The sequence below is a fragment of the Coloeus monedula genome, assembly GCF_965178545.1.
Source record: "Coloeus monedula genome assembly, chromosome: 15".
Classification (NCBI taxonomy): Eukaryota; Metazoa; Chordata; class Aves; order Passeriformes; family Corvidae; genus Coloeus; species Coloeus monedula.
The window spans coordinates 11,058,403-11,086,291 of record NC_138795.1 but is presented as its reverse complement, the minus strand read 5'-3'; the positions used below and the strand labels follow the sequence as shown (position 1 = coordinate 11,086,291).

Sequence of the window (27,889 nt, the reverse complement as noted above, 5' to 3'; positions counted from 1 at the left end):
GGAACAGCTGCCTAATTTATCATCAGGGCAGTCTGAACCATCCCACTAAATCTTAATCAGTGCCATCGCTGCCTCCCCCACAGCCTCAGTAAGCCCATGTGAACTCCTGGCCTCCCATTTTGGAGCCATTAACCACAGCCTGAACATCCAGCCCTTGTTCCAGGGATGCCCAAGTAATTCCTCACACCTCACATCAGTGCCCATATAGGCATCAATGAGGACTTTCAACCACTTTGTTTCAGAACAGTAAGGCCCCTGTGCTGCTTTGCCTTTCACAGCCTCACTGCCCAAAGACAGCCTTGCACATGTTGGGGCAAAGCAGGACCCAGAAAAGCCAGGGACAAAACACCCATTAACTTCAGGGAGGTCGGGGTCTGGCCAAGAAAGGATTTAGAAAATGGAGGGTGTGAAGAAGGAGGGAAAACCCCCTCAAGAGATTTGTCCTTGATAAAAGACAAAGAGATTTTAAAAAAAGGAAGTATCTGCTAGTCCAGCCTGAGAGCAGCAGCTTCACAGATACTGACACTGACTGTTGGCTCCAGTGGCACAGCAGAGCCACGGAGCCCAACATGCTTGAAAAGCTGTGACATCCCCTTGCCAGCAGTTTTCCCAATGCCAGCATAGGGCCAGTTTCTCCAGGAAAGCTGCAGCACAAGCCTTTACCCTCCCAGTTGGCAGACAACAAAAGGTTCAGAAAAAGCTGTGGGACTCACCCTGGCCCTCTGGCACAGATGGGTTGTCTAGACAGAGCTGCCAAGGGTTTCCCGGCAATCTGTGTCAGCAGGAACAGCGATGCCACAAGGTCTACCGTCCCACACCCAAGGTCCTCAACCCTCTGCTTTCAAGTAGTGATTTCATCAAAACACAGCTCCAACCCAATTTTATGGCTACCTTTATTTGATGCATGATACTTGGTCTTGGTCAGGCCACTCAGTAACTCCCCCTTCTTGTTTTTCCCACATTCTGACTTTCCTACTGAACTTCCTAGTCTAAGGGCACTTACTGACCAGAGTCTGAAAACAAAACCCATCTTGTTCTCTATCTCAGTAACATATAATGTCAAGGGTTGATGGAGAAAGGGCACAGAATGCAGCAGTCCAGACAGCACCAGCACTGTGCACCTCCCTGCCCTCTTCTTCATCCCCACGCATGCCCAGATGGAGGAACCTTGCTTTGACAAAACAGAGTTAACACCAAATTTCATGTATCTCCACTAAAGACATACAACAAACAGGCATGTTATTTCAAATGTATTTCAGACAAACACATTTAAAAATAAATCTCCTTGTGTTGACTTGCAAACTGTATTTTGTTGAAGGCAGTGTACAGAAAAGATGCTGCTTGAAGACCATCCTCTCCCCAGGGGAAAAGATACTAATCCACACGCCCACAGGCAGGGCTTTCTTGGAGCTCAGCCTCAGAGCAGGGTCCAGGGTGTTGATCCATAGCTGTGACAAACAGCAGTGGCTGGACATGCACACAAACCAACAAAACCCCTCATCACTGCCAGAGGACATGGCTCCCTGAGCAGGACCAGGTAACCCCACATTCCAGAAGGCAGATCCTGGAGCAGGCATCCACTCACACCTAGGAGAGAACACCAGATGTGCTTCCAGCAATGACTAACAATTAGGCAACAGGATCCAAGAGGTCACTTGGGAGACAAGAGAGAGATCCAAGAACCAAGTCACTGTGCACTCACTTTGGTCCAAACTAAAAATAGACCTAATAGCGCATCACTGGAGCTGCTGTCCTCACTGCATAAAAAAACAAACTATTCAGTTTTTCTGTCAAGAGAAGTGCCACTTTCATGGACATCTCTGAGCACAGCCAAGGTGAGTTCTGCCCTTGGAGAAGCCACCAAACTGATCCAAGAAGAGCCACCCCATGCTGAACAGCTCCTCCCCTCACCATCTGTTCCTGCCTTGTAGAGCCCTGAGAATTTATTTTTGCCTGACTGTAAGATAAAAAAGTCTTTAAAATCTGCATTTATGAAGACTTTAAGGCCTGACAAAACCATTGCAATCCTCTTGTTTAGCAAAGACCACCCACTGCAAGGCTGTGGGCCACCACCAGCCACATCTCTATCAGAGAATTCACCTTCTCTGGATGTAACACAAGGTCTCACTGTTAAAAATATCCACACCTTGGTAAGTACAGTTGGGTAAAAACAACCTGAAGCCACAGCCCCTCTACACAGCATCTTCCAGATCATCTAGAAGTCATGAATGAACATTTCTGTGTCTCAGGAAAACCAAGAAGACATCATCCCTAAACCCAGCAAGGCACATACCAACACTGTTGTGAGACCATTGTGACTACAATCCCTGCCCTGTGCAGGAATCAACACTTAGGAAAGGAGATGCACTTTCACAGAGATATTCAAGGGTCCAATCTGACCCAAAAAAAAAATCCCACCAGTTGATACCAGTGGCTAAAATGAAGTGGAAAGGTGGAATGCAGTCTGTCAATTCACACAGCAGAAACCCTCATCCATAAGAATAAAACATTGCCACGCTGCAGGTGAAAACTGTTTTCAGCAAAACTTGGTTCTAACTCCCAATTAAGCTGTTCTGCTGCCAGACCACCCCAGCAGCTGGTGGCTCATCAAAACCTCCTGTCACTACATATGGATTTCCACCTCTTCCAAGGAGAGCTCCAGCAGCCTGCAGACAGTCGGGAAAGGAACCCTGGTCCTGCCCTGGGCCCAGGTCCTCTTGCAGGTAGAAAATCACCTAGTCTCCCTAAAACTGCTCCAGATGGAAAGCAAAACAACCACCTTCCTTGGCTATGGGAAATTCCACCTGTGTGAAGGGGTTTTGCTTGCTTTCCTTATTTTCTTTCTGTTGTAATACTGAAGCCACATCACCTGTACACCATGGGCTGAGCTCAGAGGACTTTGCTTTAGACAGGCAGCTCAGAGATGCCTGTCTGAGGAACCATGAGGAATCACAGAGGGTTTGCTCCATTTATGGCAGCACTCCTTCCCCGCTGCCCAGGCATCCAGTCAGAACTACATGGTTTTCCAAGAAAAGTATAAACAGTAAATGATAGCTCTTTATAGCAGGAAATGACTTCTTAATCTGAAGTGGAAAACTATATCCATTTATTTAAATTTATTACAGATAATATTAGCCATTTGTGAACCTTATAAGGAGCACTCATTTTGCCTGGGTAATTTGTGATTTTGCTACAGAATTAATTCCAACAGAAATCAAAAAACCCCCAAGAAAACCAAACCAACTAAACAAAAAACCCCACAAACAAACAAAAAACCACAACACACACAAAAAAAACTTGCTCCAACTTAAAAAAAACCAAAACAACCAGAAGACCCCCAACCCCCAATACCAAACTCACGCTTTCATTTTGCTTTGAAATACCCTAAAAAGTTCATTTGGCAGGACCTTCAAAAGTGTATTCATTGAACAGATGCTTAAAATGATGGGTGGATGTTAATGAAGTGGAAGGGTTTGTCCAGAGGAGATTATGATTCCCATGCTACTCTTGCTTCAGTTGACACAACCTCAAAGATTCAACTCAGGCCACAGCCTGGACAAGCCACTTTTTCTATCAGTAATCCATTAAAAAAAATTTTGTTTTACTGTTTTTGAAAACACATGACAATTATCCAGACCATGGGGATGCTCCAAGAACCCAGCCTGAGAGCACATCTGCTCCAGGGCCAGCCAAAAGCCTTCCGAGCAAAACTGACGCAGGAGGACATCAGAGAGAACCAACCTGTTCACAGAGAGCAGCAGCTGGTCCACACACGCTTTGATCTTGTTTTGTGCTTCTAGATGTGTCATGTTGTCCGTGTTCTCTCCATTAATTGCCAAAATAGTGTCTCCTGGGCATAGGTCTGCCATGGCTGCTTTACTTCCAGGGTTAATCTGGGAAAAATAAAAGGGTTACTTAAAAGAATGCTGGGGTTTTTTTAAAAGAAGTCCAGTTTCTTGGAATAAGATGCAGGTAAAGGGAATAGTTATTTCTGGAGAATACGTTTTATCTACACCAATGGCATCTACCTGAGGTTGGATGTCAGAGCTCTCAGGTATGCCCCAGTTCTCCAAGGGCCATCCCCTGCAACAACATTCTCTGAAATAAGGGATTTCAGTCAACTCCAGCTACTGTGTGACGAGGTCCCCTCCTCACATTTGTCTCGTGCTTGAAATAAATGCAATACGCTCTTTCCAGAGACATGCTTCACACTCCTTTGGCTTGCAGACCTTTCATGACGCTGCAAGAGTCAATCCCTAAGGAGCACATGAAACCCTCCCCTTCGATTAACCACCCATGGAGAAGTGCCATTCCCTGACTGCTGCCTGGGGAGAGGTCGTGTTTGACACCACTTTTCCTGGACTGTCATCCAAATGACGTGTCTCTTTCTAGTCCTGCATGGTCACCAATCCCAACCCCAGAGGGATTTAGCAGATGTGGCACTTGGGAACATGCCTTGGCAATGGTGGGGTAACAGCTGGACTCGAGGATCTTTAAGATCCTTTCCATCCTAAATGATTCCATGATTCTATTCTATAAATATCACATGGCTCTTTAAGCCTCCACAATTCTTTCCTTCTGGTTTTGTAGGCGTGCCAGAACCTTATAAAACTTCTAACTTTTTTCCTGAGGAACTAATGACAGGTCCAGGTACTGTTTGTGGTCAGCCACAAGATCAATCCTGGAGCCCATAAAAGAGGTTCTAGAGAAATTTCATTTCATTTATCCTTCCATCATCCCAAATGTGGTTTTAATTTTTACAATAATATAAAATGATGCAAGGTATAGTCAGAAAAGGTAAACATGTCTGGTTAAACTCTTAATAGCTATGTGTTTGCCCTCTAATTTCCCCTTCAGAGCATCTGCTAACCAAACACATTTTATCAACTGAGAAGTCATGGCGAGCTTGACTTTTGGTTATTCACGTGTCACTGCATTAAAGCAAGCTGGTGGTTTGATTCTGTTTACTCTTGATTTACACAGATATAACTCCCTGTCTTAGGTGGTGGGTCTCTGTCCCACCCTCCTTGAGAAATCCAGACAACAGGAGCACTGCTCTACCTACCACCTCCCCTTGGACATGGCTTACAGTGCATGACAGCAACCAGACAGACCAGGTACAGTTTTTCAGACAGTAAGACCAAGTGGGGCAGTTCCCCAGTGTCCAGAAGCCCCCCAACCACCACAAGCCATCATTAAACAGGTGGTTTCTTAGAAAGAAGGCATGCACACATCCCAGCTTACATCTTGATTTCACAGAATCCTACAATGGCTTGGGTTCAAAGGGACTTTAAAGATAATCTTGTTCCAACACCGAGGCACCTTCCACTAGATCAGGTTGCGTCAAGCCCCATCCAACCCAGCCTTGAGTATTTCCAGGGACAATTTGTTCTACTTTTGTAGGGAATTCAAGAGGATGTAAGTCTTACCACAACAGCCCCTGGTGAGAAACAGACAGTCCCCAGTGTAACATGGGCCTGCTGCACTGCTCCCTGAGTGACCACAGCCACTGGCACCACCGAAACATGAACCTGAAGGTGTTTGAGAAACTCCAAACCACTTCTGACAGTTAAGTAGAACTGGCAGCCCAAGTTACAGCTTTTGTTGCATTGTCAGAGTAAATCAGTATTTGCTATTTGCTCTTCAATAGTTTCAGCTGGGCTGTTTGGATCTAACAAACCTGCCCAGGCCAACCCCTCGTGGGCTGCCCAATGACTCAGCTCAGAGCAAACAACAGGAGATATCTTTCAGCTCCACACACATTAGATTAGCTCTGACACAGGACATTTCAACGCAGGACAGGATTATTTTTCCCCTGGCATCGTTAGGGTTTTTTGGACCCCTGTATCCATTCACAGGGCATTAGGGTCCTTCTACAGCCACAGAAGCTGCCAGACTCATCAGAAAGTGAGCCTGAAGCTCAACCAGCAACTCCAAGGAAGCACCTCCATGCTCTTGCCTGCTGTTATCTGCTTCCCTCAGTGTTCACCCCACAGCCCTGGCTGCCAGCTAGCTTTTAGACTAACAGACCTTCAGCTTGACCCAGGATAGCTGTATTTTGTTCTTGTCTATTCAGTGCTGTCTAGATGTCTGATGCATTCTTCCCCCTGCACTGATCTTAACCAGGTTGTAGCTTTCTTGAAGAATAAGCTGATCTCCAAAAATGGGACTCTTAGCTGTTTCCTACTTTTAGCTTCTGCTTTTCAAATTTCAAATTATTTTGGCAGTATTTTCATGTTAGCATTTTATGTTAGCTGTGGAGATGACCGAGGGCTTGAAACAGAGCTGCACACCAAGAATCCATTTGAGATACAGCATTGGTGTCTTAACAGCTTAGGAATCATTATTGTAATGCCTGTCAGGCGCAAAGTTTGTATTTCAGTGAATAATATTTAAAATACTGTAGACTAAGTTCTCCTAACCCACAGCTGTGCAAAGCCATTGACACCAAACAGTCCACAGAAAGCTGGACAAGTCTGGTTATGGGTCAGTGCTGTGCCTGAATCCTCGTGCAGGGGTTCTACCTGCTTTGGACATGGTTAGTGGTGACCTCAGCAGGGCCAGGTTAACAGCCAGACTCAATGGTCTTAAAAATCTTTTCCCACCCAAGCATTCTGTGATTGTATGACATTAGAGCCTGGCAGTGCGCAGAGGTTTTCGGATGGAGCTTGTATCAGTGGCACTCACCTGTGCCTCTCTCCAGAGAGCCCTTGGGTCTGCCCTGAGCCAGAACCACAGTGTGTGTGACATCAAGGAAGCACACACAAGTCTGAGAATAATCAGGTATGTCATGAAGTTAAAAACACTGCAAAGAAAACCTGCACTGAGCCACTGCAGCCCCATGTTCTTGAAAGGGGCCTCCAAAGGAGCTGAGGTTTGAGGACAGGAAAGGATTAAGAAAAACAGTGGTAAGATTTTATTTGGTTTTGAAGTTCTCCATCTGTGCCAAGAACAAACCATTTCAAAAATCAATGCTGAATGTACACAGACCAAGCCCAGACCAACAGATAGGTAACTCAGAGTGGTGTGAACGATCTACCCACCACAGGCAGCAGTGAGTACCCTAAAGCCAAGTCCCATCTCATGCACCAGGGCCTAACGCAGGCTATGTCCCACGGTGCCCACTGCGCCCTGTATGTGCCATGCCTCATCCTGCCTGGGCTTGGTGCCTGCCAGGATTTTGGGCTGCTTGTGTGCTTTTCTCCAGTGAACAGCTTGGGCAGGGCAATTACACATCAGCAATGAGTCAGCCCAGTCCCTCACACCCTGCTAACCCCCAGGGCAGCGGGGCCCCACGCTAGTGTTGGTGTTTCAGGTGGGGAATTCTGTGGGTGGATAGGGTGGTCTTAGCCCTCACACCATCAGCAGCTCAGGAGGGTCTTGCTCCCTGTGAGGCCATGTAGCTCCCAAAGACCTCTGTCATACCATGGGGTGACAGCAACCTCAACAGACCTTCAGAGCAGTTAAGTGCACAGCACCAAGAGCCAAAACCACAGCAAACACCACAGGCTTAAAGAAACACCAATATTTTTATGACAATTCCCCTAAAGGTATTTATTTTTCAATCAGACAAGAACCCCACCTCCTCTGGAAGCTCTGAGCCCCCGAAGACATAACTTCAGGAAGCAGTGAAGCAGCACTGAGGTGAATGCCCAGCCATCAGTTAACTCACACTCCTGGTTCATGCTGTCCTGCATGCAAAGGTATTTTCCCAACAACATAAATCCAAAGCCAACTAATGGAGACTTCGGATGAAGTTGCCCAACACAGACAAGCCAATCCCACAGAAAGGGGAGAGGACCTTCTCTCTGCATCTTCCTGCTCCAGGAGTGCCATCCAGCCTCTTCCTTTGTGCCATCCCTGGTGCTCAGCAGGTTCTGAGGCACAGCCTGGGATGCAATCCAGAAGAGCTGATGGTTTCACAGAATCACAGAATAGTTTGGAATGGAAAAGACCTTAAAGATCTTCTTGCTCCAAACCCCTGCCAGGGGCAGGGACACCTTCCACTAGATCAGGTTGCTCCAAACCCCATCCCACCTGGTCTTGAACACTTGCAGGGATGCAGCAGCTGCAGCTTCTCTGGGCAACCTGTCCCAATGCCTCACCACGCTCACAGAAATAATTTCTTCCTCCTATCTAATCGAAGTCTTTCTTGCTTCACTTTAAGGCCACTCCCCCAAGTTTTCTGCGAGTGAATCAAAGCAACTCAGAAGAATGGGTCCAGTGCAGTGGACCTGTCATCAGGGACTAGGGCAGGGCTGGAGTGAGCTGGTGTCGAGCTCTTCATGAGACGGTTAAGCAAAGCCCACAGTGCTACCCACCACCTAAGCACTGCTGTATTTTCAGCAGGAAGGAACCAAGCATGAAATATGTACAGAACCAGTTCATGTACTGGGTAGGTCACTGGCACTTGTGGTTTCACAGCTCCTTTTATGCCCATAGAAGCACTGGTGTGTTCTCTGCCCAAGGCAGCCGTGCACACACAGCACGGCCGCCGCTCCAGGAACGCAGTGTGCATGCCTGACAGCTTTACTGCTCTCCCAAAATTAAATAAAGAGAGAACAATGTTCTGTGTTTAACCCCTTCACAAAAACAAGCAGCTGCTTCCTCACTTCTCTCTCTCAAAAAATGAAGATGCTTGGAAACACTTATAAACAGAAAACACTAAAAGAAACAAACCACTTGCCCAGGAATGATACCCTAGAGCAGAGCATAAGGGGCTGTTTGCAGAGCACGTGCCCCAGGTGAGCAGCTCCAGACCCCTGAGATCCCAGAGAGCAGCCCCTACCCACACAGCATGCCTGTGGCGGGTGCTTCCTGCAGGGATTTGTTCCCCTAGAAAGCCAGAATGTACTTTTTTCCCTCTTTTCTAATAAGCATATTATTCCTCCTAATCCCCTCAGGATATGTCTCATTTGTGATATCTTTCTATGTCGTCGACATAGCACTGTGGTTCAAAAAATACCAGAAGTCCAATATTGGTGCCCATCTCAACACCCTCTATTGTTCCTCTATTTAAGAAAAAGATAATTTTAAATAAAGAGCTCCCAGTGAACAGCCCTTCTTTCACTGTCCTCTCCCTCTTCTGTCACCACAGAAGGTTCGGTGACAGCACTGCAAGCATCACCACCACATTGCGGTGACCCAGCCCACTGTTGGGCTGGGAGAGCTGAATGCCAATCAATTCAGGGCTCTCCCTTGGGTGAATTTCCCCACCCAGGACAGTGACAATGAGGGTGGGTTGGTGGGCGGCACAGAAGCCTAAGCCGCATCCCCCTGGGCAGTACCCAGGTTCAAACCGCCTCCCCCTGTTCGAGAAAGTTCTCTGTTATTCGGTTGTTCACTAGCTCCTTGTCGTAACTCCCGCCTCCCGGTTTCCCCCATTGGTTCTTGTTAAATTGTATCCTCCCCCCCGGCTCGTATGGGTGAGAGCCCATAATCCCCCAGTTCAGTTATCTGCATACTTTTGTATGGTTGGTTAATGCTTTCTCCTCCCTATATTATGTATAATTCTTTGTATATTCATTTTCCTTAATTTAATATGTATAAGTTCTAGAAGGTTCTATCATACTTAACACCCCATTAGTTCCTTCCCTAAGTCCCTCCTTGGTGTTATTTCCACTGGTTCCCTCAGCCTCAACCCCACCTCCTGTCAAGTATCCCATTGGCTGTATCCCTTATCCCTGCCTTTCCTAACCCCACTATAAAATCCCTGGACACCCTCAGATCTTTGGCTCTATGTCTCCTCCTCACATTCTTTCACTTAAATAAACCTTCTGCATGGAACCTACACAGAGAGTCTCCCCTCTCTCACTTCTTCACCTCAGCCTGCGAGCTCTCCCACTCTGCTCAAGGGACAGCTCCCTCAGGTGAGGAGCGCCTCCCCGCTGATCCTTTTGTGTGTGCTGTTGTAAATCAGAGGCTGCGTGGCTAGACCTCCAGGCTTCTCTTCGAGCCAGCACACGCGGTTATTACAGGCACACAACTCCAGCAGCACTCCCCACGCTGCCTGTCCTGGTCACGGCCACTCCAAAGATAGGTTACAGATTCTGTACTGCTTTACTGCACAGAACAGCCCAATTCAGCAAATACAGCTGCTACTACACTTAAATCTGCTTTATATTTACTCTGCCATAATATAGGGACCAAGGCCAGGGAGGGACAGCCTGCCCTGGGGACACCAGTGAGCCCTTGATGTGGGTGTGCTCGGAGCACTGCCAGTCCCTCACATACCACACCACTGCACGCCTCTGCGCAAACCAGACTGAGCAGCATCACACGAAGTGTTTATGACCATGTTATAAACATGTATTGTAATATTGGCTTCTCGCAAGTATTAAGGTGAATATTATATAATGTTAGAAATGCTTTTGCTGTGTGGATGTAGTTTTCTTCCTTTTTAGCAAGAATATTAGCAAGTGTGAGCAGGTAAGATAACCTCCAAGCGAACAGAGGATGAGGCCCGAGAAGCTGCTGATCAACACTTTGTCCAGGGAACAAAAGGCCCCAAAGGCTGCTCCGCCCCGAGAACGGGCGGCCAGGAGAGTCCGAGAGCCACTATCACCGCTCTGCCCGGGGGGCAAAAAGGCCCAAAGCTGCAATCAGCCCTGACTGTCTGGAGAATTGAGAGATCCACTCTACTATCAACTCTCACCTAGCGAGCCCAAGTCCAAGAATCAAAAGAAATAAAACCGCAAGGCAGAAGAATACGCATGCTCTAAAAAGGCGGAACCAAGGAGTGGCCATGCAGAACAGCTCCGGCAAAACTTTGAATATGCATAAAGGACAGTAAAAATTGTATAAAAGGACTCACCTCGAGCAGCAGGTGTGCTCTTGGCAGAGCGCCAAGACACCCGGCCGTTACCTCTTTGCTTTATTTTATGTGTCTCTTATTGTCTTTATATTAAACCCTTTAAATTCTCACAGGAGAGTGAACCTCGTTTTTCACAACCAGAATTGCTTCATCTCCTTCAGAGGTTTAGGACCTTCCCCCTCAGACACCCATCAACAAGCAGCAGGGCTTCTCGAGCCCTTCTCAGGAGCAAGCCTTAAGCGCTGTGCAGAAGACATGGGGGAACTGCTTGGAGTTTGCCTTCCAAACCATCTGACTCTTGGCCAGGAAGGCAGGCCGACACTTTCCTTCCCAACAAAAGGAAAGTGTACACAGAGTGATCTCCAAAGAGAAGACAATTCTTCAACATAAAAAGTTTAATATAGTTGGTGAGCAAACCTGTAGTTTCAATCTTGCAGCACACTCAGGAGTTAATAATCATACACTGCAGGGATTTGCGCCTTTGCTACACAGTTGCTTTCTCCCACTTTAATGGTGAATGTCAAGTATTTTGCAGGGCTTGGTCTTTTGAACCAGAAGCTTTACACATGCTAAAGACTTCTAAAATGTTTTGTTGCTTATGGTAAACAACAGCATGCAGAGCAGTGTCAGCATCCTGCAAACCTCCCAGCTGACCGTGTCCTCTGGTGTTATTGACCAGTCCTGGAGTCAACTGTTCAAGACAGCTTCTCTTTTAGCTGTGCACTGCCCATATCTGATAATTAAGAATAACAACTTTAAATAATGTTCTTTAATCTGGTATATTTTTCTTTCTGAAGCTTGGGCTGTAAAATGTCATTGCCACATAGTCTGCTATTAATCCACACAACATGTAAAGCTACTTAAAGCTTAATGGATGTGAATGCAAGTTGTTCTGGTTGACAAGAAGGATTGAGTGTGGTACAGGCTGTGAGGCATCCCTTATGGTGTTTGGAAAACTCATTGGCTGAAATCCTCTTGAACACCACTTTCTATTTTTTTCAAATAGAGCTGTGTTCTCTGTGGGGAGAAAGTGGGATTTGTTTTGAGTCTCTCTTGGCTGTAAAAGCTCCTCAGATGCCACACTGTGACTTGACATCTTTGCAGTTGCTCAAGTAACACAGTGAAAACTGTGTTTGAAGTTTTTGTGTAAATTCTGAAGTAGAAACCAAACACAACCTTATCTACCAGGGCTTGGGGTAAGTGGGGTGTTAGGGGCTGTGTACAAACCCACTACATGATCAAGCTCGGTAAGATAGGGGGTTTGCTCTGGCACACATCTGGCACTGACAACAAATCAAGCAGAGTATTTTTCTGTGAACTTGTTTGTTTTAACCTTTTTTATCAGCACTGCTAGATCTTGAGAGAGCTACTGTTTTCTTTCACACTTTAGCACCTGTGGTCACATACGACTTAAAAAATAAAAATGTTTTTACTAAGCGTTTGGGTATCTGAAAACCATCAAGGCATTTTGTGAGCTCAGAAATCAGACAACAAATTCAGTTAGAAATATTATATTGCTCCTTCTAGGATTTCCTGTGACTCTTGTCAACTTGTGACATGTATTTTGTCCCCAAGCTACCAAAAATGAAATTAAATTGCATTGGTCTGCATTAATTCCACACAATTCATAATGGCGTATTTGTATTAAAATTAAAGGATTTATCCAATTTCAGGAGGACCAGGATTATAAATATCTGTTGTGTTATATAGCAAAAAAAATTTAGGGAAAAAAGAATAACTGCACATATTTCCCCCTGTATGCTTCTTACACCAACAGGGCTGTTCTAGTAAGCCTGTTATCTTAACTATTTTCTTTAACCCACTTTATCAAGTGGAATATAAGTGCACACTTCTACAAAATAATTTTGAATACCTGTCTCAACAGGCAGTCTTTCAATCTTCAAGGAAAACTGACATCACCACCATTTAAATAAAAAGAAGGGGGGAGGAAGAAAAACCCCAAACCCACAAATCCCTAATCCCAAATACCCAGGGACACTGAATCCATACTGCTTCGTCCAGCCTGGCAGAGGCCTGGCGTGTTTTCGAGGGTGTGCTGGGTGTATTTTGTTAACTTGTCCCAAGGTCAGACCTTGCCTAAATAGATCTACATGAATCATTCTTTCCACCTGCTTTCCCACTTGGGATTATCAGTATGCTTAATTACGGTAATTAGTATTAGGTTTTCATTCCAGCATGTTCCACCATTACTGTCTCCTGAACCAGCACAAGTATTTATTCTTCTCTTTCAGTTATTAAGCAAAGCCTCAGTGATAGAAACACTTCAGCATCAAATACATTTGTGACATATTTCTGTTAGTTCTTATCTGTAGCTCAGATTAACTGTTCTATACCAGCACAGCTTCACACGTAACCACCCAGACCTCTTGCCCCCGAGTTTACAGGAATGATGAGAACAACAAAAACTGACTAGCAGAAGTATTTCCTTCCACTTGAAAAAATTATCTCACTTGAAATACGATAACAAACATTACTATGCAACCAACTGAAGGACAGCTTTTGTCACTCAGCTCTACACAGGCAGTAAACCCACCAAAGTCAGCAGAAATCAGGTGGGGGCATAGTTCTGGAATTCAGCAATCCAGAGTGGCTTCTTCAGTCCATTTGGGAGCTCTGACCAGAGAGTGCATCACTTCCATCTAATAAACTATCAAATACAAAAGAATTATGTGAAACCAATAGAAACCTTATGGAAATCAAAGTGAAAAGCCCTGTTCCTTTTGCTGCTGTCTCTGATTCTTACCTTCTCCACCAACACACATGGAATTCCTGGGGTAACCAAACCTGTTACTCCCAGCCCTAGCTCTGGGGAGTCCCTTCTGCTCAGCCATCTCCACCCACACAAGAACAAATCTCACAGGCCTCCCCAGATATTATACCACTGAGTGGGTTCTCTCTGCATTCACACAGGATCACACCATAGACTTGGATCTGCCCTGACAGAGTCAACAAAATCACTTTTACTGGAATTCCTTCCTCAGCAGAATTCTTTCTCGAGTATCCTAACCTTTAACAGGACACATCTCTGCTCAAATGTGAAAGCTGCTGAAGTTTAAAAGTCAACCTTAACTCAAACAATACCTGGGTAATGGATTGCAGACCAATTATTTCTCACCTTTCTTGTGTTACAGTTCCAAGCCAATGCTGAAAATTACATTTTTGCTGCTCGACTAGAGACCAGTGGGTAAACCAATATTGAAGCCAGCAGACAAAAGAAAAATTGTATTAAAATCTCATTCAAAAAATCCTGGAATTGGTTTATTTGTCAATTGTCTGTTTAACCAAGTAATTTAGCTATGATTTCAAAAGCAGCAAGTGCATGGATTAACACTGGCAGAACTGGGCAGATGATGACATCGGCTGCTCTGGAAGCTGAACAAGCAAGTTCAAGTGATTAAATGCATTCAGTTCCTCTAGTTACGCTAATGACTGATTATCTTTTAATCCCGGGCAAGGGGTAGATCAACTGTGATCCTGCACAGAACCACAGCACTCATTAATGTGGTTACAAGCACAACAGTGAGAACAGCCGAGTGAGTTATTTCATTCCTGTTCCTGAGCCATGGCTGCTGGTCAAAAGGAATGTTGTCACTGGAGTAAGAGCCACAGAACCTCCTTTCCCACAGAGGGCAAACACAGCACTCAGTATTACCCTGCTCAACCAAGGAAAAAGCAGCTGTTTGCTACCAGAAATTTAATTAAGTCTTAAAACCACTTTCTGTCAAGTCATTAAGGCCAACTTGAAGGAGATCTTTTAGATCATTCCCTACCCCTATAAATATCCTTAGGATATTAAGGATGTGATGTCCTACACCTAGTGTTAGCTCACTGTAACAGTGGGTATAAAACAAACTGCATTTCCCCCCAAGAGCACAGGCTGGGGCTACAAATCCATCCCCTACACAGTGCTGACAACACACCAGTATCACCCTCCAGGGCTGCATGCCCCCAAACTGGCCCAGCAAACTCCAGCCCTGCTCATCTGGGTCCTCCTGAATATAAAAGAAGAAATGGGGGATAAAAGGGTAGCTATAGCATACCTAATTTTTCATCTGACTGCATGAGAGAGATGCCCTAAGCATGCCCTTCTGGATTTGCATTTATCTTTACTACTGAGGAATTCAACACTCCACCTGGAGCCCTGGCCTCTCCAGGGCAGAGCTCAGCAGAGCAATCAGATCCTTACCCCATGTCACTTAAAGCTGATCAAATCACAGAGGGAAGTGACCTGTTTTCAAGAAAAAAAAGGCCATTGCGTAATGTCATGAGCCTATTTGAGACAGCTGCAAGGAATAGACTGAACACCATCAGCACCTGCACAGACACAGCCATCTCACAGGGGCTAAAGGCCAAAGTAAACCTTTGTGAGCGAGGCAAGTCCCATACCAAAGCAGGACGGGGTCATCATCATGTTTCATGCTACCAAATCCATATACTGTCATTTATCTCTTGACAAAACTGTCACAAGACACTTTTGTGGACCACCTTCAGCTTTGCCCCCTGTCTCATGCTGGACACCTCTCTGCCCCGCATCACTGTGCCTCTTCCTCAGCTCAGCCTGGCAGCTTCTTTGGCTATTTCCAGCTGCTCCATTATTTCCAGCCTCCAGCACCCAGAGCTGAATGTGGGTGGCTTTGGATGTCTCAAAACCCAAACCACAAATGATTTGCTGGCAGAATTTCTGCTGTTACAAAGATGTTTGTAATTTAATGGCATTTTAGTATAAAACAAATAAAATTGAAAGTAAAGAAAAAAGGCACTTTGAAGGAAGCAGAAGTCAGCTGAAAGCCTCCACAATTAGCAAGAACCTCCCTCCTGCCGTGAGCCAGCCGAGGCAAGGGGGATGTAGGCTTCTCATTCCTGGAGACAGGAAGCCCCCTTGCCCATGTTTCAAGCCAGAAAGAATAGATTTCCTGGACAATTACAGAATAAGAGGGAATACAACAGCCATGATCAGTCTTCTGCACAGTAGCAGGGTTGCACAGACCTACCACCAAGCAAAGCTCAGGCTCCCCAGGGAGCCCTCCAGCAGCCCCTTCCTGCATCCCCATGGCCAGGAGCTGTAGCAAAAGGTAATTCTTCCCCAGCTATAACATTTCCAGGTACTATTTGTAAAGCGAGCCATGTCTTCTCTTGTGTTTAGAGACCAGAGCCCAAGCAGAGCAACCTACACTTACATCCTAGCAAGTTGTTTACCATCATTCAGGAGCAGCCGTTAGAGTATGGCACATCACCCCACCCTTCAGTGGGAGCAGATTTTAAAAAGGATCCAATTTAAAAGGCTGCCAAATGGAATAACACCCTACATCTGCTTCTTGTATTACAACTCCTTGTGATCCACAGCAAGACTGGCCTAATGAGAATCGTCCTCCTCACATCTCCCAGGTTTGCTGAATCAAGCAAGAAATTTGGCAAGCCACCTGTCTAGGCAGAAGCAGATTTAGGTTTTTCTTGTTTAATATTAAACCAGTTTTTTTTCCAAAGTAACAGGAAAACAGGCTCCCTCCACTGAGTTCAGATGTTCATTTCCACAACAGGAACATTTCTACAGTTGCTGGGAAGTGATTTGTGATACATCCCATGTAACCAGGGGAGAAATAGAACTTCCCATGCCCAGACGGTTCAGGCTGAGCCCCAAAAGCCAAGTGCCCCCTCTCACAGCACAGCCCCCCAGTTACTCCTCCAAAACAGCCCTCACTGGAGCACTTGGAAAGGGACAGCCCTAAGTAAAAACAGAGACAAAGCTATGCAATAGACATATATGAACACAAACTAAATCTCTTTAAAACATGCTCTCTTCCATAAGTATTTCTTTGAAACTCAGGGTACGTGTTTTCTCTTTTCCGTCACAGCTTTGGCACACAAATGAAAAGATGGCAAACAGCTTGTGTACGTTACAACAGTATTTTTAAGTTATAGCTCCTTTCAAATGCACTCAGGGTTTGTTCCAGAACTTAACCGGCAGCTGCCCAGGGGAGCTCAGCAATCGTACACAGCCTGACATGCCGGGAAGGCAAAGCAGCTTGGGGTATCCAGCCCTTTCCCGGAGCAGCCCGACGATGATGGAAACACTAGTAGTGCCCACGGGAATGTGTCCAGCTCACACACAGCACCTCATCCATCACATAGCCCACCACACCACCTCGCTGCGCTCCTTCCTGCACAGGGAATGGTTTGTTTTCACATATATCTACACATAACGCCTATTTTAAGCTATCTGCGGCGTCTTAGCAAAGAATTTTCCAGAATACATACTTGTGAGGTCGAACACAAGTGTGAGTACACTTACACAGTAATTATTACCAGCCCACAGAGACCCCAGAACGCTGCAGCCTGTATGGAGAAACTTCTTGCTGACTTAACTCATGCCTTCTTTAAAAACCCCAACAGCCTATGAACTCAGTCCAGGGCAAGAATCCAAACTCTATGAACACTAAAAGCTTTGAAAGCAGATCCTTATGAATTAACATCCAAAAAAATAAAGCATGGAGAACGCTGTAACACTGGGAAAAGCAGCCGAAACAGTGCAAAGCTCAGAGGGAAGCACTTATTTGAGTGTATTGGGTGTATACAGAATAATCTGGAGTTCAAAAGAGTCCAAGCGCTGCTACCCGCTGGCCCCGGGTACAGTCCGCCCGACTCCGGGTACCACCCGCCCCGCCGCCCATCACTTGCGGCCGGCCCCCTCTCCGCTCCGTTCCGTTCCCCTCTCCGCTCTCCCTCCGAGCTCACCCTGGAGATGGTCAGCGGGGCGCTGAAATCTTTACCGCCCACCAAACGAAAACCCCACGGCGAAGGGCCACGCAGGACCACCGAGTGGGACATAGCGGCAGTGGAACACTCCCTACCCACGGGCGGCTCCAGCTCCCACTCGCGATCACCAGCCGCAACTTCTAAATGCCGGGACGGACCGATCCCGCCTCCCCGGCACGTCCCGCCCGCAGGGCGTGCCGGGGAGGAGGGATAGACCCTTCCCGGCCGTCGCTGGGGGAGCTTTAGCACGGATTTCCTCCTGAAGCGTTTTGTAAGTGGGGTTCGGAGCGACTGCTCGCTGTGGTAAAGTCTCAGTACTTTACTAGTAGTAAAGCATACGTTTGGTGTGCTCAAAGCCCCCCTCACTGCAGTTTCATCCTCTGCAGTGGAAGGAAAACAATGCAGTAGGTCAGTAAACGTTTGATTGTGACTGTTTTATTCATTACAGTAAGTCTCTTGAAGGAGAAAAAAAGTTCAAGAAAATAACCAGATTTGGTTTAAAGCACTTTGTGAAGCCTTCATGGTCATCACTTGGGCAAAAGATAAACTTTGAAGAAAATAATCACAGAATCACAGAATGATTTCATTTGGGACGGTCCTGAAACATCATCTCATTCCAACCCCCTGCCACAGGCAGGGACACCTTCCACTAGACCAGGTTGATCCAAGCCCTATCAAACCTGTCCTTGAACGCTTCCAGGGACGGGGCATCCACAGCTTCTCTGGGCAACCTGTGCCACGGCCTCACAGAAATTCTTCTGACAGGGAGGAATTTCTTCCCAATATCCAGTCTACCTCTGCCCTCTGTCAGTTTGAAGCCATTCTCCCTTGTTCTGCCTCTCCAGGCTCATGCTCCAAGTCCCTCTCCAGCTTTCTTGGAGCCCCTTTAGGCACTGGAAGAGGTTCTAATTTGTCCCCAGAGCCTTCTCCAGGCTGAACACTCCCAGGTCTCTCAGTCTGCCTCACAGCAGAGGTGCTCCAGCCATTAGAGCATCTTCATGGCCATTGCACCCCAACATCACTGTGTCCTTGCAGGGGTCTCTGGAGCAGCACCTGGCACTGCAGAGGATCTCAGTTTCCTGGTGGTACAGCACCTGTTGGAGCACCATGGAGATGTCCATGCTGCCAGTGGTGTTTAATGGGATGGTTTGCAGGCACAGAGCAGTGGGTTGGAGGTGGGGTGAGTGGTCAGTAGAGCTGCTCAGCATGTCCCCCAGAAGCTGAGAAAAAATCTCAAAATGTCTGTACAATTTCCTTTTCTTTCTGAAAAGGGCCCTCTTGAAAAAAAAGGACTGGAATATCCCACTTGAAAAAAAGGACCTAACAAAGTATTCATTGTTTTAAAAGTCCAGTTTCATTGAGCACCTTCTCGCTGCCTGGTTTCTGCAAGTGTGATTTATGTGCCATTTGCTGCAAAGTCTCTTTGTTCGTGACCCAGGAAGGTTTGTGTGACTGGCTCATTGCTGTGCCCATTTACTGGGCTTTGGTCTGGGACAAGGATGGGAGATGTGACTTTTAAATAGGCTCCTGAGCTGTCCTGCAGCTTTGGGATTTAGCAGCATGAGTACAGTCTACATGCTGTGTCACGAACCTGAAACACAATAAGCTTAGTTTGCTTTGCTAGAAAGGTGCCTGCGGAGGAGAGGTCCAGCTGCAGCCCATACCAGCGGAGCTTTCCCTTACTCTTTGTTCCTCGTAAGTGCCTGCCTCCACCAAGAGAGGCTACAAAGCCTGGCTTTGGTCTGGGTGATGAATCATACCTCCTCATTCCTGCATGGTATCACCCAGCTTGCAGAAGCCTGGGAGTAGGCTGGTCTGAGGTTTGCTTGCTTGTGTTAGAAAATCCACCCAGCCAAACAGCAAAATTTCTCTCACAGAGAGCTGGAGGACTGGCTGATGTCCCACCTCTCCTGCTTTCACTGTTCAAAATGATGAAGAGGATTCCCTGAAGGACAGAGTTAAAGATGTGCACAAATGTAGCGTGTCAGCACCAGCATCTCCTTCTTCTTGGAAGGGAAAAGAAAAAATTCTTTCTGTGAAAGGCACTAAGTTTACTGGAAAGTAGCAACAATAAACAATATGGAAGAAAAGAAGAGAAAAAAACAAACCTGCAGTTCTGTAGTCAAATATTTCCCACTGCCATTCACTGGAGCTCCATTCTCTGGTTGGGTTCTGAACTGCACCCTGCTGTGAGGGGCAGCTCCGTTGTGCAGCAAAGCCTCAGGGGTTCGAAGTAATTCGTTGGCAGAGGCAATAGATGATCAAAACACAGAAATCCCCTCCACTAGAGTATTCATTTCAAAAGCAGACAGGAAACTGCTGGCTCTGAGGGACTTTCTCTTCAAGGCTTTTTGAATGCTCAGCCCAGATCACCCCTCATAGAACTGACAGCTCATCTAAAACTTAACCCAAGTAAAACAAAATTAGCTAAATTGGTATAAATTTGTGGGTGTGCTTATTCCAAATGAGACTATATTCCAGAATACACTATGCTGTGTGGAGGCAGTTTTACCCTGAATAAAACTATCTGCATTTAAGTTGCTCCTGCTGGAAAGTGTTCACATGCAGAGCAGCCCTCAGGATTCAGAACTGTATCAGGAACTAATTTTGTACCCCTCTGTCATAGATGTTTTTCCGTAGGATGCAGAGTATGAGAACATTAGCTAAAGAGGTCCTTAGTTCACAGGTGGCCCATGTTCTCACAGCTGCTCACACACCTTTTCATATATGCTTGCTTTGAGCAAAGCAAACATAACTGCAGTCTACAAAGAACCCAGTCAGCTCTCACTTCAACCACCTAAAGTGAGCTCATAAATTTCTGGTTTTGTCTTTGATAGAATCAGTCACAGAATGGCTTAGGTTGGATGGGACCTTAAAGATCAACTTATTCCAACGCCCATTGGCGGGGACACATTCCTCTAGAACAGGTTGCTCAGCGAGAATTTTTCAATTCTACTTTAAGTCATTTCCAAAAACTAATTGGAATTCTACTTCTGGCTGAGAAGTTAACAGCAGCTGAACCTTGCTGTGGGAGCAAGCCTTAACATCCAGCTGAAGTAAAGTATTGCCAACATGCTCATTCTTCAGCCGAGTGCTATAGCAAGCTCTAAGACCACACATTATTCAAAGAGAGGTCAAACATGTTCATGAATTCAATCTCATCACTCCATTCACTTTATCTTTCCCCTCCCTGATATTTCCCTTGGTGTTTGTTTCCAGTGTTTTTCCACCCCAAAGCCTTATCACCTCTTTGTTTCTTTTTTTGAATATTCCATTCAGGTTCTACTTTGCCCCTAGTGACACTCTCAGTTTCCTTCCTTTGTTATCACAGACCGACTGGATAAACTAAGGATCTTTGTGTCCCATTTTGAATGAACATCCACGTTTTCCATCTGCCACCCTCCCAATATCTAGCAGAGGTCTGTGTTTATCTGAGAGTCCTGATAATGACCCTTCAATGCTTTTTTTTGAACATCTGTCCATATGAGAGTGATTTAAAGCATCATTATGGCTTGATGGTTCTTCTCCAGGTCAGGAGATTGTCTTGCTTGTACAAATTGTCATCAGGGCTCTGGCTGTTTCTGCTTAGAGCCATTTCAGTGGCTGAAGTTAGTCATGAGTTATCCATCCCTGGAAGTGTTCAAGGCCAGGTGGGACAGGGCTTAGAGCAACCTGGTCTAATGGAAGGTATCCCTGCCAATGGCAGGGGATTGGAACGAGTTTTAAGATCCCTTCCAACCCAAACCATTTTGTGGTTCTATGATTTAAAAGTAGCTTTAAGCACCAAAATAGCTGTTAGCCTGTGGGTTGGCCCGACCAACAGCCACACTCCTGTTAAAATTGTGTGTCAGAGGCTCATGGTTTATGTTTGAAAATCATTTGTTGTGAATGGTCATTTGTATGTTTTAATGCTGGTTACTCCTCTTCATATTTGTCATTAGAAAAGGTCCCTGAAAGTGATGCTGATCGCATGAATTCAAAATCCTTGTGGGAGTAAAAAACTCCAAGCAATATTGCATGGCATTTGTGCAATTTGCCCTCCCAATAGTCAGTGTTTCTCAGAGTACAACCTCTTTTCCTTTCTTACATTAATCAGTAATCCTTGACTTTTTTCATCTTAATTTCCATTTCTATTGCCTGAATGAGTCCCTTCTGGTGCCTTCCTATCCCAAGAGTATTCACATACAACTGATTCTCAAGGGTTCCAGTTTAGTCTTTTACTTAATAGTTAAAAAAAAAAAAAAAATCCAAAACCTCAACATCCTGTGAACAGTTAAATTTGAAACTCATTATTTGGGTTAAGTACAGGCAAATCTCAATCCTATGGCAGCTTCAGCTGCAGGTTTCCAAAGGGTTACTTAATTTATATGCTTTGCAGGATCTCTCAGATCTGTGTTATTATTTTGGCTTTTGAAAGTTCCTTGGCAGACACCCAAGTGTTGGGGAACTGTCATTCTGAATTCTGTTTAATTCATTTGTTTGTCTAAATAATTTCTAAGTTTGTTTCATGGATCTAAGCATCCCACAGAGAAAAATCCAGCTGTGATAGAAACCATTAGGATAATGAAAGAAATCTCATTCCTCCAGTAGAATTTCTTCTCTGTAATCACCTTCAGGTGGAGGAGCCAGCTGTCTCCCAAGGCTTTGGAGCTTTTTTACAGAGAAAAACACAGAGAGAATAGGTTTAGATTAGATATTAGGAAGAAATTCTTCCTTGTGAGGGTCATGAGGCCCTGGCACAAGTTGCCCAGAGAAGCTGTGGCTGCCGCATCCCTGGAACTGTTCAAGACCAGGTTGGATGTGGCTTGAAGCAACCTAGTCTAGTGGAAGGTGTTCCTACCCATGGCAGGTGTTGGATCTAGGTGATCTTTAAGGTCTCTTCCAACCCAAAACATTCTGTGAGTCTATGAAAACTAGGAAGCTTCATTGTCCATGGTCAGGTTCATCTTTGGTTTGCCACACTGTGCAGCAGGAGCAGATTCACAAAAGGGACAAAGGTAAATCCTTTGCCTTTGTAAGATGTGTTCAGAGGGTAAAACACAGCAGGGCCTGACACAAAATGAATTTTATTCTTCTATTCTAGCAAATATTAATGAGAAAATATTTACATGTTATTCTAAGTCTTGCTCATCAGGCTACCAGTCATCTACCAGAACTTCATACACTGGCATTTTCCAACCACTAAGCAGCAAGGATAAGTCCCCACCTCCCAAACACTGCAAACTAAACACAGGACAAGAGCCTGTGGATGGATTTCCCCAAGAGGAACACCAGGAAGCAATGACACAGTGTGGCCAGCTCACATCGGAGCTCAATAGCAGCTTGTCCTTGATAACAGCAGCTTCACAGAAGGCTGTCGACAAGGACAAAGTTCACATCAGGGCTCACAGAAAGGTTACAACACATTCAAAATGTTACAAACAAAACACTTTTAAAAAAATACATATATTCCCTTCTTACCAATTTTGCTGAAAAATGAATTGGTTTCATGGTCACCCTATTCTCAGTCTCACTTTCCATCTCAGAAGTCAGAGGAAACAGATGAACAAGTGCCTGTTAGGTCACGTCTGACCTTACTCACCTTAATCCCCAGAATGAGACTAATACCATGACAAGCCGGGCTGCACAAAGCAGGCAGGTGGGGACTGTCCTGCTGCCCTGCCACACTCACTGCTGCCACACTGAAGCAGATCCTCAGGTCTTTTTCACCTCACCTGTGTAGCTGCAAGCCTGGAATATATGGGCCAGATGGAAGAAGCTGGTCTGTTTGCTTGGAAGGGGCATGACCTCCTCCCAGCAGGTTCAGCTGCTGCTGACGTGGGCAGGATTAACCCCAGTTCTCGCCCTGTGCGAGCGGTAACCTTTTCACAGCCATGCCACTGTGACCAATGAGCAGCAGTTGAGAAAATAAAAAGAAATATTGGCATAATATTGTAAGCAGAAGATGAGATTACAAGTGATCTGCTTTTTCTGCAAGGCTAATTGTTTCCATTATGGGATTAAACTGATTGATTTCCCATCAGAAACGGTGCCTGGAAGAACAAAGTCAAAACCTCTGGTCTAATGTGAGTCACTTCACTGAGCAGCTAAACACTGAGATTTTTCTCTTGTGAAATCATGACAGATGTCAGCTGTTGGTATATCCTGCAAACAAATTTGGCACATTTTTATTTCACACAGTAGAATCCAAGCGATAGTACCTATCCAGCAGAAGAGCTCCCCAGACCTCTTGGGGATTTCAGCATTTATCACCCACACTCTTGACTGTTTACAGTGATGCTTCCTTTTTAGGGTATTGTGTGGCTCCAGAATGCAGACAACTGGAGAGAATTAAGCTGAATGTTCCCAATTTATGCAGGTCAAGGAAAGTTTGCCTTTTATCGTTCAGAGATAATTACAGCAAACTAACTCTTTTTGAAAGGCTGAGTTCCACAGATGCTGGTGTTAAGATTCAGTGATCACAAAGGTTCCTGTAGTTGGTTTTCACAGAAGTTTTCCTATTCATTTCAACCTTAAACTGATAGGGACAGAGGGACAAACAGTACACTAAGAAATAGGGGATAAGTTGTGTGATATCTTACTCCAGTATGTTCTTCCAGGATTCATTTAGCCCAATCCATCAGCTGCTGTCTCGCCCCACGTAAAGCATTCCCGCTGTGCTGGGGGTGTTCCATACGCTACCTGGGGAGAATCCAGAGTGATCGGTCCCCATCTAGTGTAAGAGGCTGTACTCTGCAAAGTGTAAACTGCATGGTAAGGGCAAAGCAATGCTGGTAGAATAGCTTAGGATGTGAGAACAGGATGTGAGGCACACGGCTCAGCTCCTGGAGAAGATGCTTCCTCCCTCCATTCAGGCTGTTCTTCATCATGTCCAGGACTTCTGCAGAAGTGTCTATAGAGACCCAAAGCATCTCCTCACACCATAGGTTCTACTCACTCATGCACAGTTATGTCACTTCTTAGGGACTGAAGGGAACATCCCCTAGAAGGACATGGAAAATGCAGTGCTTAATTGGGGTTGTTTATCCTGGAGGAGAGAGGTATGTTTAACAGTTTGAACTCTCTCAATTTCTTAAGTTCATTGGTTCATCAGAGAAGGATTTCCAAGAATCTTTTGAAAATGATTGTGCTTGGACTTTGAGGTGAAATGCTATGAGGTGCTCACACTGGACAGAAGATTAAGCATTCATCATCCACAAGCAAGAAATGAAAAAACTCAGTAATACAAAATGAAGAAATTCCTTCCTGATGTTATAGGCTTTAGCTTACTCCTTATTTTTTTGGTTACTATAAAGAAACAAATAGACTAAGCTTTCATGTCACTACTTGGGCTTGCAGGCCAGAATTAAGATGCTTTGGTGTCCAACTCCTGCCATTTCTGGGAGAGAATCTCCTGGGCACCAAGTGAGACCAAAAGCAGGCAAATAACATGCAAATAGAATTGTAGAGATTACTATAACAATTCAAGATTGGTCTTCTGAATTACTATGTCTTGTCTTAGTTCTCTCTTAATATTCCCAAAATTTGCACTTCTGTGCCCAGATTACACAAATATAACAGCACAAATTCCAAACCCTGGACACAGGCAAAAAAAATAGGCAAAAAAAATCATCAAAGTACTTGCCAACATTTGTGTTCTAGCACATAAGCAGGAATTCATAAATGCTTGCAGGAATGTAACATATCAACCTCCTTAAACAGCCATATCCTGTTTCTTTTGTTTCCTTTTCTGCCTTTGCATTGACTGTTGCTACAACACCATCTATCACTGCTCCTTTCATCTGTCACGCCCTCCAGCCACCCACTCACAGCTCCATACCTGTTCCCCTAGGTTTGAACTGTCTGGATTTCCCTCATGTTTGTCATTTCAGGTGTAGATGCTCGTCCTTTGCAGCTGGAGCTGCATGGGCAATTAAGGGATCCCCTGTGGTTCCTCAGCTCCCCTCCCATTCCTGATCAGCCAGTTGCATGAATAGGTTTCAGTCAAGAGAGATTAGATCTGACAGGTTTTCTCACAGGGCATTCGTGCTGGGGTCTGAAACGATGGTTAAATGGACACAGTCTAGGCTGAGACTGAGAGTGTGGTTGCTGCAGTCAGAGGACAACACACATCAACATCCCTCTTCAGAGAAGTTCAAGCACATCTTTCCTCTGTTATTATTAGGTTCTTAACACATTAAATTTGTGTTAAGGCTGATCAGCTGCAGGCTCCTGCCACTGAAGATGATCTTCTGCTCTCTCCAGAACACTGCCCCAGGATGTCTTCTGGAGCATATGCCTTGAAGAAACTGATGCTGCACAAATGGTAATTTAATTTTCTTTTTCCCCTCGTTCCAAGCATCCAGTTACTGGGTCATGGAAAAGCTGAGCCTGAAATAAACCTTTAAAGTATTTTGAAGGATTTGTCATTACTCAGAGAAATACGTCTGACATTCACTTGAGTGCAAGGAAGTGGAGGGAACAAAATGGTTTACTCAGAAACTGCCTTGGCTGGGCCGAAACTCTGTCTTCGGCTCCATCTGGGCAACTCATTTAGGCTGAAAGAGCTGTATTGCATAATTTGGACTAGAATTTGCCTTTGGAGCTTAAATAACCTGAATGATATTTAGGAACCTACAAGGCTGTTTGGTGATATTGCACAAGACCTTATCTAGCAGGATTGAATACTTTGCTCCAAGATTCAGTGATGTCAATAGAAAAGATCCCACCAGTGATGGTGGGAATGTTGATTCAATGAGCAGCTTGACCATTATCCCAAATGTCCAGTGGGCATTAGGATAACCAGGGCTTTCATCTAAAAAAAGGGTCAGGTCTCACTGTTTCTTTTTTAACACATGCGGTCCCTTATGTTCTTCAGCTTTTTTCTGCCTTTCTTAGGAAAGGGTATGAACTGACGATGGAATAAAATGCCTTATGTCTGAAAAAATAATAAAAATCACTTAAAATCTGAGGAGCATGAAAAGCCAATGTTATTAATGTTGAACTGTTTATCTGCTTCAAGCATAGTATTACACTATGGTAATGAATATATGACTGTACTTTAATTTATTAAGGAAATAGCTCCCATCTACTTCTCTAACCAAGGCACTTAAGAGTCTTCTGCAAACACCTCCAAATTTGTCCTTGCACACAGAATAAATGATGTTTAACAAATAAATAAGACTCTGCATCAAATGGTTAAATAAACAGTCATGCTAGAAATTGTACCCGATCTCCTAGTTCACTCTCCTGTGGTTTAAGCAAAAGATGGATGTGTCTGAAAAACCCACAAGGGACTGAGGGTCCTCTTCTGTCCCATCAATTGTCCTGAAGTCCATCTGGATACACAACCAGTTAGCAGAAAGAGCTAACAATGTTCCACCAAAGATATTTCGTCGGTTAAAGATACAACACAAAATAATACTTGGTTGCCAAAGAATAGGATATTTTATGAATGTTTAGGCATGCAAGCTGAGGTGTTACAAGATCAAACAGAACCTAGCAATTCTGATGCTCATAAAATGGGCAGAAAGAGTGACTCATTCAGCTTTTTAAATTTTTCCATGACTCTTTGAAGATTTAATGTGGTTTAGTTTTTGTTTAGTTGGCTTTAAATCGTCACAGTGCTCTAAAGCTCATTATTTATTCTCAGCAACCCCAACGTCGATCTGTGAATGGGTCTGTTGAGCTTAGCTAGAGGGTGCCCTGCTGTGCAACCGTGTGCCAGGACCCCAGCTTGCCTGTTCCCAGGAAAACCTTGCCCGGCCCAAGATCCATCATTTTTCTTTAGTTCACCCCAAAACCATTCACTGCTTCCTTCAATATCTTCATTTCAGCACTGCTTTTAAAACCAGAATACAAATACTTGGCACAGGTGGACATTTACTTTTCTGTTTTCATGGATGTGGAGTCAGTTGTGCCTGTTCAGAATGTCTCAGGAGAAGCATGAATAGTTTAAACATGTGTTCAAGGAAGATTTTTAGTTTATGGGTCCCCAGGTATTATTCTAAGTTGTGCTTTTGTAGAATTTCTCAAATAGGTGTACTATTGTTCTAAAGGAGACTGAAAAAATAATTGAGGACAGAAGGAATATTCTTCACAGCACACTTTGCAGAGGAAGTGGAATTCCTGAATTAATGCCAGAGGTGGCCCAGCATGGCTGCAGTCCCTCACCCACCTGGCTCCCCAGGAAGCCACAGGCCAGCCATGCTGCAGCCACACAAATCATCCCAAGACAGGGTCAGTTTAGATGGGATATTTGGAAGAAATTCTTCCCAGTGAGGGTGCTGAGGCCTGGCACAAGTTGCCCAAAGAAACTCCAAA

At 45.0% G+C, this 27,889-nt stretch overlaps 1 protein-coding gene across 1 annotated transcript in view; it reads right to left on the bottom strand.

Annotated features, from left to right (window-relative positions):
* The window catches only part of PDLIM4 (PDZ and LIM domain 4), a gene marked incomplete at both ends in the record, with an annotated part of 42,462 nt that extends 24,803 nt beyond the window's left edge, over positions 1-17,659 (bottom strand). Inside the window, 2 exons of the mRNA XM_082291332.1 lie at positions 3,742-3,893; positions 17,567-17,659. Coding sequence (XP_082147458.1) covers positions 3,742-3,893; positions 17,567-17,659 — 245 coding nt within the window. The remainder of the gene's footprint in view (positions 1-3,741; positions 3,894-17,566) is intronic.
* Between the last annotated feature and the right edge of the window lie 10,230 nt (positions 17,660-27,889).